General features: G+C 45.1%; 1 protein-coding gene across 3 annotated transcripts in view; it reads right to left on the bottom strand.

Moving 5' to 3' along the window:
- The window catches only part of VAV1 (vav guanine nucleotide exchange factor 1), a 171,443-nt gene that overhangs the window by 37,105 nt on the left and 120,994 nt on the right, over positions 1–13,344 (bottom strand). For all 3 annotated transcript variants that reach the window (XM_073552033.1, XM_073552034.1, XM_073552035.1), the window contains exons 13-15: positions 12,927–13,012; positions 11,104–11,236; positions 10,085–10,194 (exon numbers count right to left, since the gene is read on the bottom strand). In XM_073552033.1, coding sequence (XP_073408134.1) covers positions 10,085–10,194; positions 11,104–11,236; positions 12,927–13,012 — 329 coding nt within the window. The remainder of the gene's footprint in view (positions 1–10,084; positions 10,195–11,103; positions 11,237–12,926; positions 13,013–13,344) is intronic.

Genomic DNA, 13,344 nt, shown 5'->3' with positions numbered 1-13,344 from the left:
TAGCTCCATGTCACACTGAATTGGTCATGGAACCAGTAATATGGCTATTTCTCCAAAGTGTCCAAAGAGCCGGTTTTTTTTTTAATGTGACCCCAACAAGCTGCATGCTGCTTATGCAATTGTGAAAAGCCTGCATGGAATAAATCTGCTACCATTGCCTGCAGGATCTCTGTAATTGCCTACTATTGAGCATATCTGGGACGTGATTGGTCGCAAATTGCAAAGAGTGCTGCCAGCAGTAGATCGTGATGATTTGTTTGCCAAAGTGCATTCACATTCAGAGCACTCAACTGAGACAACCAGTAATAACCTCACTGATAACATGCCAAGGCTTGTAAGTACTTGTATTTCTGCACATGGTGCTCATACTTGATACTGAATAAATCAAGATGTATTGAAAATTTTGTTTCCACCTTCATTTGTATATAATTAACGTCTATCAATGCTCTGGTTTCCATAATTAGGCTGTCATGATCCAGTCCAGGTTTTACATCCTGTCTGCCCTTTTCCCGTGCTGATCATGTCAAGGGTTAACTTTGCCTGGCCTCATTTTTGGTTCATGCTTGCTATTTTTTCCTGCTGCATCCTGCAAGCCATGTCAATTATATTTTCTGCCTACGGCGTGAGTATCTGACTCTGGTAGTACCCTGATTTGTCTTGCTGCGCTTTCTGAACTTGCCCGTGTCTGTTCCTCCCTCTCTGCCAGTCTCGTCTTAGTGTTTCCTGATTTCTTTTGGATTTCGTGGTGTTTGACTAGGCTTTGACTCTGACGTGACGTAGCCTCGAGTCCTTGATACTTCTGCCTTTTGGCTGGTATTGACCCTTTGGCTCTCCACTGACTCTGAGCTTGATTTTCCCCTTTGTACTGCGTGACGGTCTAGGTTTTTACTCGGCTTGTTTGACTATTCTGCTGCCACCTGGTGGTGGCTTCGATGCAGCACTGCAGGTCTGCTCTTGCAGACTTGTTACTATCCTTCCACTCTATTACCATCTGGTGGAGTTTGCAGTTACCTGCATAGCTGCAGCGTGACATTATAACTGAACATTGACAGTTTTTTTTCTTTACTCCTCTCTATGGATCCGCTTCACAAGCTGGCAGATCAGATATCTAGCCTGACTCACATGATGCAGGATATGTCTGTTGAACATAGAGCCCTGGCCACTTCTCATAGTCGGCTTCAAAAGGAGCTCTCTGAGACGGTTAGGTCTGTTCAGGGTTCTATTTCCCAATCTGTCTGTAGGCACTCAGACCCCATAGATGTCTCGTTTCATGCTCCTTAACCTACGGTCAGGCTTCCAGATACTTTTTCGGAGAGAAGGAGAAGTTCTGTACATTCAGGGAGCATTGAAAGTTGCCTTGCTCCCTGAGACCCCGATCCTCTAGGGATAAGAGTAAACGGTTGAGGATAATTATTTTGTTACTCCAGGAGGGTCCCCAGCCTTGGGCTTTTTCGTTACCTGCTACTGCCACTGAACGTGTGTCTGGATAGGTTCTTTGAGGCCTTAGGACTGATTTTTGATGAACCAGACTGGGCCAAGGTTGCAGAGGAGGACACTATCATGGGTCTCTTCCAGGGTAAACGCACCACTGAATGGTTTTGCTCTGAGTTCAGGCGGTGGGCCACCGAAGTTACCTGGAACGACTCTGCACTTAGATGTCAGTTCAGTAGAGGACTGTCAGATCATCTTACGTACACTTTGGCTCTCCATCCGCCACCCAGCTCCTTGGAGGAGGCTATGACTCAGGCCATTCATATGGATCGGAGGTTGCGGGAGAGAGGCATAATGCAACAAGAGACTCCTTTACGTCCAGCTAATTCCGATGTGGCACCCTATACTGAACCTATGGAGGTAGGGGCCACCAACTTGAAGGAGAAGGAGAAGAGGTGACGATGAGAGGGGAGATTGTGTTTTTACTGTGGAGATCCTGGACATTGGAAAAAGGATGGCCCCTCTTGCCCTTCGACTGACAAGCTGCCGAGTCTGGGTGATCATCAAGGAGGTCACCCAGACTCTCAGGTACCTTTCTACTCCTGTCAAAAAATGTTGCTTGAGGTGGAACTTTGTTATGGGGATTGTTTCACACCCACCTCAGCTTTCGTGGACTGTGGGTCATCCATGAACTTCATTGACTCACGCTTGGTATCTAAGTGTCAGATAGGGACAGTTAGGCTTGAAACACCAATTCATATCATTGCTATTCATAAGACTCCGCTGGTTAAGAGCATTGTTAAATTTGTTTTGGAGGACTTCCTCTTCAAGGTGGGTTCCTTGCATCAGGAACGCATCTCATGTTATGTTCTGGACAATCTTCCAGCGGGGCTCGTGTTGAGATTCCCCTGGGTACGGTTACATAATCCTGTTATTGACCGGGAATCTTGGGATATTGTAAAATCGGGGCCTAATTGTTCTACAGGTTGTCTTTCTATTGTAATGATGTCGTCCGTTAATCTTGAGGGTATTCCGGAGTACTTGAAGAATTTTAAGGACGTGTTTTCCGAAAAAAGAGGCTGAGGTTTTACCACCACATCGCTCCTATGATTGCGCTATCAATCTCGTTCCAGGTGCTAAATTGCCCAACGCCCATCTGTACAATGTTTCTGGCCCAGAACGTTCCGCTATGAAAGAGTATGTCTCTGAAAGTTTACATAAAGGACACATCCGTCCCGCTGTCTCTCCTATGGCTGCTGGATTTTTTTTGTTAAGAAAAAAGATGGTGGTTAGCACCCATACCTCGATTTTCGTGAACTTAATAAGATTGCCATGAGAAATACTTACCCTCTCCCGCTCAACCCTGATCTTTTCAACCAATTTTCTGGGGCTAAGTGGTTTTCCAAGTTAGACCTCAGGGAAGTATATAATCTTATTCGTATTCGGGAAGGGGATGAGTGGAAAATGGCATTTCTCACCTCTGAGGGTTTGTTTGAAAATCTGGTTATGCCCTTTGGTCTCACCAATGTGCCAGCAGTGTTTCAGGATTTCATTAATAATGTTTTATTCGACTTCATCAGGCATTTTGTGGTGATATATTTAGATGACATCCTGGTGTTTTCATCTGACAAGGAATCTCACTTGGGTAATCTGTGTGCAGTTCTCCAGAGGTCATCGGAGAATTTGCTGTTTGCTAAACCTGAGAAGTGTGTATTTTTTGTCCAAGAGCTGCCCTTTCTTCGGGTCATTCTGTCAGCTAAAGGGTTTCACATGGACCATGGAAAGGTTCAGGCCATTGTTGATTAGGTGCGCCGAAATATCTGAGAGGTCTTCAGCGCATTTTGGGGTTTGCGAATTATCGGAGATTTATTAAAGGGTTTTCTCAGGTGGTCAAGCCTCTCACTGATCTCACTCATAAGGGCGTTGATCTTAAAAACTGGTAAGTCTTGGCACGTGCAGCATTTTCTTCATTGAAAAAATGTTTTATGCCTGTTCCTGTGTTGGTCCAGCCCGATCCGTCTGAACCATTCATTGTTGAGGTAGACGCATCAGAGGTGGGAGTAGGGGTAGTGTTATCTCAGGGACCCGCCACTTTGACTAACTTGAGACCTTATGCGTTTTTCTCCAAGAAATTTTCTCCTGTAGAGAGAAATTATGATGTCGGGTATTGGGAGTTATTAGACATAAAACTGGCTTTTGAAGAATAGAGGCACTTTTTGGAGGGGGCTGTTCATCGGATTACGGTGATTACGGACCACAAGAACCTGTCCTACATCGAGTCGGCTAAACGCCTAACTCCTAGGCAGGCGAGGGGGTCGCTTTTTTTTTTTCACAGTTCCATTTTCCAATCACCTTTCGGCCTGGTTCCAAGAATGTCAAGGCCAATGCCTTGTCTCGCAGTTGGGAACCGGTGTCACCTCCCGAACCTCTCCCTTCCATTCTTCAGCACGGGGTGGTCGTTGCTGGGGTGTCCTCCGAGTTGGAGCAGGAGATTCGTGAAGCTCAGTCTCTTGCTCCTCCGTCATTGCCGGAGAATAAGCTCTTCATCCCTGTTCAGTATCGGTTTAGGGTTCTCCGTGAGTTTCATGATTCTGCTCTCAGTGGGCATCCAAGGGTCTCGGCTACCCAGAGAGCTATTGCTAGACTGTTCTAGTTGTCCTCCATATCTTCTGACATTGCCAGATTTGTGTCTGCTTGTGATACTTGTGCCTGTGCTAAAAGCTTCCTTAACCGGCCGGCCGGGGAATTGGTGCCATTGCCAATTCCGGATAGACCTTGGACTCATTTGCCATGGATTTCATCACTAATCTCCCTCCTTCCAATGACAAAACTGTGGTCTGGTTAGTGGTTGACAGATTTAGTAAACAGGCGCATTTTATACCGTTGGCAGGATTACCTAATGCGGAAACTTTATCCAAGTTATTTATTGAGCATGTTGTGCGGTTGCATGGTGTGCCTCTAAATTTGGTGTCTGATAGAGGGGTACAATTTGCGTCCAAGATCTGGAGGGAATTCTGTAAGAGACTAGGTAGTGATTTGAACTTCTCCTCGGTCTACCATCCTGAAACCAACGGGCAAACGAAGAGAACCAACCAGTCACTTGAACAAATTTTGCAGTGTCTTGCCACATCTCGGCAAGATGATTGGTGCTCCTAACTGCCGGTGGCTAAATTCGCATTCAATAATCGGGTTAATCAGTCCACTGGTACTTCTCTGCTTTTCTGTAATTATGGTTTTCACCCCCATTTTGGTGAATTTTCCAGGCTGGATTCGGGGTGTCGAAGGACTGATTTGGCGGTTCAAAGGTTGGAAGAGGTGTGGAGGGAGGTTCAGAGGAGCATTGAGGTGGATCAGGGCAAACAAAAACATTTTGCTGATAAGCGATGATCTGTGGGACCTAAGTTGCTGGTTAGAGACAAGGTCTGGTTGTCTACCAAGAACGTCTGAAGGTTCCTTCCGTTAAGCTGGGTCCTAAGTTTATTGGTCCTTACTAGATCATTGTGGTTGCCAACCCAGTTGCCTTCCATTTACGCTTACCTCCATCGCTTCGGATCCCCAATGTATTCCATAAGTCCCTTCTTAAGCTATGTGTACCTTCCTCTGCTGGGTCTCCACCTCCTCTGCCTCCTGTCTCGGTGGATGGTCAGACTAAGTATGAAGATGAATGAATTGTCGATTCTCGGAGGGTTCGCAGTTCGCTTCAGTACTTGGTCCATTAGAGGGGTTACAGTTCTGAGGAGCAATCTTGGGTTCCGGCGTGTTCCGTGCTGATCGTCTGGTTCGGGTGTTTCATGCACGTTATCCTGGATTACCTGGGGGTCCGGTGGCCCCCCTTGAGAGGAGGGTACTGTCATAATCCAGTCCGGGTTTTGAGTCCTGTCTGCCCTTTTCCCGGGCTGATCATACCAAGGGTTAACTTTGCCTGGCCTCATTTTGGGTTCAGGTTTGCTATTTCTTCCGGCTGCGTCCTGCAGGCCATGTCAGTTATATTTTCTGCCTACGGCGTGAGTATCTGACTCTGGTAGTACCCTGATTTGTCCTGCTGTGCTTTCTGACCTTGCCCATATCTGTTCCTCCCTCTCTGCCCGTCCTGTCTTAGTGTTTCCTGATTGCTTTTGGATTTCGCGGTGTTTGACTCGGCTTTGACTCTGACTTGACGTTGCCTCTGGCCCCTGACCCTTTGGCTCTCCACTGACTCTGTGCTTGTTTTTCCCCTTTGTACTGCGTGACGATCTAGGTTTTTACTCGGCTTGTTTCACTATTCTGCTGCCACCTGGTGCTCTTGCAGACTTGCTACTATCCTTCCACTCTATTGCCATCTGGTGGAGGTTGCAGTTACCTGCATAGCTGCAGCGTGACACAGGCATCTTTTCCTTCTTGGTGTTGCAATTTTAGTGTTGAAAAGTGCATGTATATGAATCTAAAGTATTTAATGGGTTTTGATTAATAACACTGTAGATACAGCATATTTTAAAATTTTGATGTGTTGTAGTCCTGCATTTATCCTGTTGAGTATGCAGTTTGCATACTAGGATTTTGTACACTTAGCTAATTTGTATATACATTGCCTTGAAAAAGTATTCCTACGCCATGAACTTTTCCACATTTTTGCGCGTTACACCCACAAACTTAAATTTATTTTTTAGAGATTTTATGTGATATACAACACAATGTAGCAAGTTGTAACGCCCCTGTGTTTGGACCTTGTTTCACAGCGTTACTCTGCATCTCTGCTTTAACCTTTCGCTCTTTTCCCTCTAATGAGCTGGAATGCTGTTGTCAGTTATCTGTGTATGCTGCTCAGTGCCCGGCTCCGCTGCGTAGCCGTACATGCGTGCGTGGTTCCGCTGCCCTGCATGACCACCCGCACGTGCGGTCCCTGGCAGCCACCCGCGGTTTAATAGGTCTGCTGCATTCTGCGTAACTTACCACGTGTGTTCACGCTTCAGCTCCTGTCAGGTGCCCTTTGCATTGCTGATTATGCTTGGCTTTGCTTAGGGTGCGCGCGGCCACACCTTCCTTCCTTTTATCAGGAATGGGTGTGTGCTACAATTGCTGCTCCAGCCTATGGCTGTGTGGCAGCTCCTATATAAAGGTCCCTACCCCTTTGGGGCGTTGCCAGAGCTTCGCATTGAGTTCCTGAACCTTGCCATGTGAGTTTGTGTTCTGCTCCTGCTCTGATTCTGTTCAGTTCTGGGGGAGCTATTGCTCTTTGTCTCTCTGTGAACTGTGTCTTGTATCTCGGCCTGCTCTGGGGGCATAATACCCAGATCGCCTTTCCTGGAGGCTGCATATCCAGGCCTGTCTGAATTGTGTCTTGCTTCTCTGCCTGCTCTGGGGGCAGAAATACCCAGATCGCCCTTCCTGGAGGCTGCATATCCAGGCCTGTGTATGTTGTGTGCTGTTTCCTGAATCTTGGATCTGCTCCTTTACCTGACCCTGTCTGAACTGTGTTCGCTGTGTGATGTTCCTGAGGTCCTTCCGTGTCTTGAACAATATGCCCAGAGACTGTGACTCTTTGCTACCTGACTTTCTGTGATCTAACCTGGGCTCATCTAGGAAGTAGGAGTCCAGTGTGTCCGCTCAGTTTCTGCTACTCTGTGCTCAGCTGGGGATTTGGTGCAATTCACTGCCGGTTCCAGTCCAACCCTGCAGGGTTTGCACCAGACCACTTGAGTTCCTTTCTAAGTCGCTGCCAGATGTCCAGATGTCCACCAGATGTCCTGATGTCAGGTGTCTGACGACCTCTTCTGATGTGCGATGTCCTGGTGTCCACCAGATGTCCTTAAGTCCACCAGATGTCCTGATGTCCTCCTGATGTCCTGTTGTCCAGTCCGTGTTCCTGATGTCCACTCCGTGTTCCAGAGGTCCACTCCGTGTTCCTGATGTCCACTCCGTGTTCCTGATGTCCACTCCGTGTTTCAGAGGTCCACTCCCTGTTCCTGGACTCCACTCCGAGTTCCTGATGTCGACGCCGTGTTCCAGAGGTCCACTCCATGTTCCTGATGTCCACTCCGTGTTCCTGATGTCCACTCCGTGTTCCTGATGTCCACTCCGTGTTCCTGATGTCCACTCCGTGTTCCTGATGTCCAATCCGTGTTCCTGATGACCAGCCTTGTTCTGATGTCCTGCCGGTTCCCTGGGGTCTTACCCGTGATGGCTCCGACCATAGCCTGGAGGCTGCCTGAGGTTGGTGTCTGATGATCTCCCGCTGTGCCGGTGCTACGCCTGAGGTCTGAGAGAGAGGCCCTCCTAGTATGCCTGAGCCAGTTAACCCTGGATTGCATTTACCCATGATGACCTCTGCCATCATCTTAAGTCCGCCTGAGGTCGGCGTTTGATGTTCTCCTGCTGCGCCTGTGCTACTCCCGTAGCCATACATATGTGCGTAGTTCCACTGCACTGCATGACCACCCGCATGTGCGGTCCCCCCTAGTAAGCCCGTGCCAAACAATCCTGGACTGCATCAACCCATGATGACCTCCTGCTTCGCCTGTCAACCCGAGATGGGCTTCCTTTATGATGTGCATATTCCAGAACCTGGTGTTTTTATGTTTTTGCCTTATTTCAGTAAACTTCATTTTTCTTCATTCCTGAAGTTGTGCGGTGTCTTTTAGTCCTGCATATGGCCATTTTGTCCACAAGCTCAGCTGCCACAGACCCCGGTCGCTTCCCTTCCCTAGTCCGGGTAGGTCCGGGTCCCCCCTGTGGTCCAGTGGGTCCACATTCCACGATCACCTGGGACACATACCCTGTCATCGTTATAGCTCGATGACACGGGAGCATTGGCTGTAAGCCACGCTGCATCCGCGATCGTGAAGTGTAAAGGAAATGATACATGCTTTTCTAATTTGTTTAAAAATCTAAAGCTGAAAATTGTGGAGTGCATTCATATTCAGCCCCCTGTAGTCTGATGCCCCTAAATAAAATCTTGACTGAAAAGTTGCTTCCAGAAGTCACATAATTAGTAAATTGAGTCCACCTGTGCTTACGTTATTCTCAGTATAACTACAGCCGTTCAGTGAAGGTATCAGAGGCTTATTTGAGAACATTAGGGATCAAACAACATAATGAAAACTTAGGGACACACCATACAGGTCGGTGCCAATCGCAGCATGTGTGACTTCGGCCTTAGTTGTATACTCCAGAAATCTGTCCTTTATTGAAGAATGGCAAGAAGAATGTGATTTTTAAAGGTAAGCGATAAGAAGTCTTGCTTACAGTTTGCAAAAATCTATGTATTTGAGACAGCTAGCATGTGGAAGATGGGGCCATGGTTAGATGAGACCAAAGAAGAACTTTTTGGGCTAAATGCAAAACACTATGTGTGGTAGAAAACTTGCACTACACATCACACTGAAAACATCTCCAACGTCAAACATGGTGGTGGCAGCATCATGCTGTGGGGATGCTTTTCTTCAGCTGGGACAAGGAAGCTGGTTAGAGTTGTTGGGAAGATGGAGCTCAATACAGGGCAATCCTTGAAGAAATCCTGCTAGCAGCTACAAAACACTTAAGATTGGAGTGTAGGTTCACTTTGCAGCAGGACAACAACACTAAACATTATGCCAGAGCTACAATGGAATAGTTTTGAATTAATCAAGGCACATTCATGTGTTTGAATTGCCCAAAGTCCAGGTCTACATCCCACTGAGAATCTGTGGGAAGAATTGAATAATGCTGTTCACAGAGGCTCTCCATCCAATCTCACTGGGCTAGAGCTAGATTGCAAAGACGAATTGATAAAAATGACAGCCTCTAGATTTTCAAAGCTGGAAGATACATACCTGAAAAGACTTGCAGCAATAATTGCAGTGAAAGATTGTCCTACAAAGTATTGACTCAGTGGGGCTGCATACAAATGCACTTCACAATTTTCAGATTTATATTTTTGAAATAATTAGAAAAAATGTATAATTTCCTTTAAACTTAAAAAATGCTTGCCACTTTGGGTTGGTAAATCACATAAAATCCAAATAAAAAACATTTACGGTAAGTTTGTGAGCGTAATGTGAAAAAAATGTGGAAATGTTCATGAGGTATGAATATTTCTTCAAGGCATTGTATATATGACAATGTAATCGTGCTTGTCCTGAGTCATTTAGAAATATACAGCTCTGGCAAAAATTAAGAGACCACCACATCAAAACCCTGTCATGGGCAGCCCATTCTCCAGACCTGAACTCCATTGAAAACCCCTGGAATGTAATCAAGAGGAAGATGGATAGTCACAAGCCATCAAACAAAGAAGAACTGCTTAAATTTTTGCGCCAGAAGCAGTGTGAAAGACTGGTGGCAAGCATGCCAAGACGCATGAAAACTGTTTTAAAAATCACGGTTATTCCACAAAATATTGATTTTTGAACTCTTCCTGAGTTAAAACATTAGTATTGCTTTTTCTAAATGATTATGAACTTGTTTTCTTTGCATTATTTGAGGTCTGAAAGTCTGAAAGCACTATTTTTATATTTTTAATTTTGACCATTTCTCCTTTTCAGAAAAAAAAACAACAAAATGTATTGCTTGGAAATATGTAGACTAAAAGAACAATTTACATTTTACTCAAAAATATATCTATAAAGAAAAACATCAGACAAACGGAGCATTTGGAAGTGGTCTCTTAGTTTTTGCCAGAGCGGTATCAGTCACTCACAGAGCCATTTCAAACTGTTCCATCCACTTCTTCTTCAGTTCCCGCGTCTTGAAGTAAAGCTCATATCCGTGAGATCCACGAGAATCAATCAGATAAAACATATGCGACCACTGAAAGATAACAGAAGGTAAATGAATGACTGCATGGTATGGATGGTAAAGGCAATTGGATAGTGAGACCTCATAATGAAACAAGGCTTGTCAGATGGTAGACCGGATATGCTCAAGCACATTAAATTGCCTGCCTAACCAGCCCTTTATAATGTCAGACACTTAAATCCATGTTTAAAAAAAGTATTAACAAGCTCCGTTTTTCTTATGCTAATTAGGCCTTTGACTGGTCGATGGGGCAAATGTTTCCCCAGACTAGTCGACCCTCTTTGCATGCTATCATTCCCATGTGGGTGTGATAACGTGATTTACAGAAAGCCGGCGTCATCACCAGCTCTCTGCAAACTTTGCCTGCACTCGGCTTCCTTCAGGCATGTCTGTGCATGACCGAAAGTGCAGAAGATGGCTCACGTACATCTTGTGCACTCTCAGTCATGCACACTGTGCCGCTGAAGCCGGGAAGTGTAGACCCGGCTTCAGGGGCATCATGATATTGCTGAATGAAGCCGCGTGCATGCGCGAGATTTGCAGGGTATTGGCAATGACCTCTGCGCTTGCAAATCATGTTATCATGTCTTTAGGGGAAAGGACTAAATAGCTAAGAAAAACAAAGCTTGTAAATACTTATTTAAAACATGGATTTAAATAATGCTGCAGGGTTGGAGGGTTTGGGGCACCTGACAGGTTCCTTTTTAATGGAGTCTGTCAGCACAATATGACTGGTAAAACAAAGCACATGCTCTTGGTGTACCCTTGTCATGAACAAAAATTTCACTAACTTTTATAAATTATACGTAAAGTCACAAAAATATGTCCTATTTTTCTCACCCAGTCATTTCTTTACATTGTTTCCACTTTTAGCTCAGTAAACCGGACTTTATTGCTCAACATTATTCGTTATTTTTGTACCTTTCTATTATCTTTTTCTCCACATGAATCATCACGGATTTGATAATTTTGAAGCTTAATTAATTCTTTGAGGTCATACGAATCTCCCTTTCTTTTACAGATAAGCAATGCCTGGTCCAGAAGAAAAGCATATCTGAAAAGCACATAGAATACATACTGCATGGTAAGGTATAAGCACAAGTGAACAACATGACTTATATGACTTATGATGTAGGGTTAACCAAGAATTTTTTTTTTATCTGTTCAGCATTTAGATTTTTCTATACTTCATTACACACTGATCCTGTGTATAAAAAATACTTCAATATCTTAAGGGGTTGTCCACTGCTATCATAACCCCTTGTTGATCTGAATGTTTGGTCCAGTTAAAGTAAAAACACTTATATTGACTTCCGGTGTCAGTGCCGTTCCAGCGGTGTCGAAACTCATGTTCCCGGGGCTCACGTGTTGTTGTTACACCACGTGAGCCCTGCAGCCAATCAGCATTGGCGTCACTGTTACCACCCTCAGGTGTATAAGTAGTGAAGTGGAAGTCAGAGCTGCGGCTGGCAGTTCACTTACCCTTGATTACCAATACGTCCGAAGGAGGGGACAGTGACGCCAGCGCTGAATGAGGGCAGGGCTCATGTAACATAACAATCTCATGTGAGCTCCGGGAACGCGAGTGCCTACACCTCTGGAACGGTGTCGGAACCAGAGGTGAGTATAAGTCTTTTTATTTTAGCAAGGTAAACATTCAGATCAAGAAGGGAATGTTAAGGAAATGCCATAGTGGCATAAGTAGTTCCCCTAAGGGAAGAAGGACGCGGAACCGTGGGTTGAAGTACAGGATTCTTGCATACTGGACTGTGGTGTTGTTATTTGGGGACAAGGGAAGCTCCTGAAGCTCTGTGCTGGGCTGTGGTGAAGGCAGAGGGACTAAATGAGCTGGAAACAAGTGAGTTTAGGAAGGAAAGAACCAATGTGTTCAAAGATGTTCCTTGAGCTAAGAGAAACGTCCATGAAGATTGTACCTGCTATCCACTGTAGATACTCCTATCCACATTATGATTCAGTAAAACACAGATTATTTTTAAGTGGTGGTCTGTTACAATGAACTCTGTAACGACCGGTCCTGGCCAGCTGAAGTCACTGGCCTCATGTGGCCTGCAAGGGTGTAGTGCCCCCGTATGCAAAATCCACACACCCAGCCATGTAGTGTACCGGTACCTTGCCCACAGCAACCACCCAGCGCCACAGTTACAATTGCTGAAATGCCCCCAAATCCTACGAATGGCAGAGTGATTGCATACTTATTTCTGATCCATTCACTCAGAATACTTCAGGACTCTTGGTTTCGTAAACAGTGATGGTCCTAGCTGTTGGATCATCAGCAATCGTTTCTTTATTACCTATACAGTGGATGGGTAATATATGCTATTTATGGGACGTCCCCTTTATATTTAGTTTGTCTAATTATATTCTTATAACCTGGCCATACAAAGCAGGTGTCTTTTTTGGGGGGGGACCTGATGAGCATTTAACATGTACAGGGATCTCTCCACTTTCCAAAGACTGCAGATCTTGAGGGAGATAATAACTAAGCAGGTGAATTTCAGCTGCCCTATCCTTGTATTTCCAAGAAGATAAGCCGCCATCAGATGTGTTTGGCAGTGGCTTGCTCCCCTCATGCCCGTGACATCGTAAATGTCCTGCATTAATGGAAATACAAAAATACCGAAATACTGATAATTTCAAAGTATGATGTAATGTTTTATACTTTAAAGCATATGATAACATGTTACGATCAATGACCTGCATGACGTGTTGAAAGGATCATATACCTGTCTAGTTTTGATTTCTTTTCTGCAGCAGTGATTTTCAGCTCACCATCAGTTTTTGGTCTTCCATACTGAGCAAGAGACTCATTCTAATGGGAGAAGACATTAATGAGATTAGATTTAGAAACAGTCAGTTTATGATACTGAAACTGGTGAAAACAAATAACAGGACTCTGAGCGCAGGTCTACACCACCTGACCAATGGCGTTAAACAACCGATAAGGGGAATCTGTCAGTAGGTTTTTGCTCCATCATCTGAGAGCAGCATAATGCAGGAAAAGAGACCCTGATTCAAGCGATGTATCAGTTGTGACACAATAAAAGTGTTTAGATGTAGGAAAGCTCAGAAAGCAAACCCTGCCCACACCACTCCTTTCCGTGTAAATTGTCTATTGACAGTAAGCTGCCAATTAGTGGTGGA

This window comes from Dendrobates tinctorius, unplaced genomic scaffold (assembly GCF_039654945.1).
Source record: "Dendrobates tinctorius isolate UK_male_01 unplaced genomic scaffold, ASM3965494v1 ptg000183l, whole genome shotgun sequence".
NCBI lineage: Eukaryota > Metazoa > Chordata > Amphibia > Anura > Dendrobatidae > Dendrobates > Dendrobates tinctorius.
This window is presented reverse-complemented; position numbering and strand designations above follow the sequence as displayed.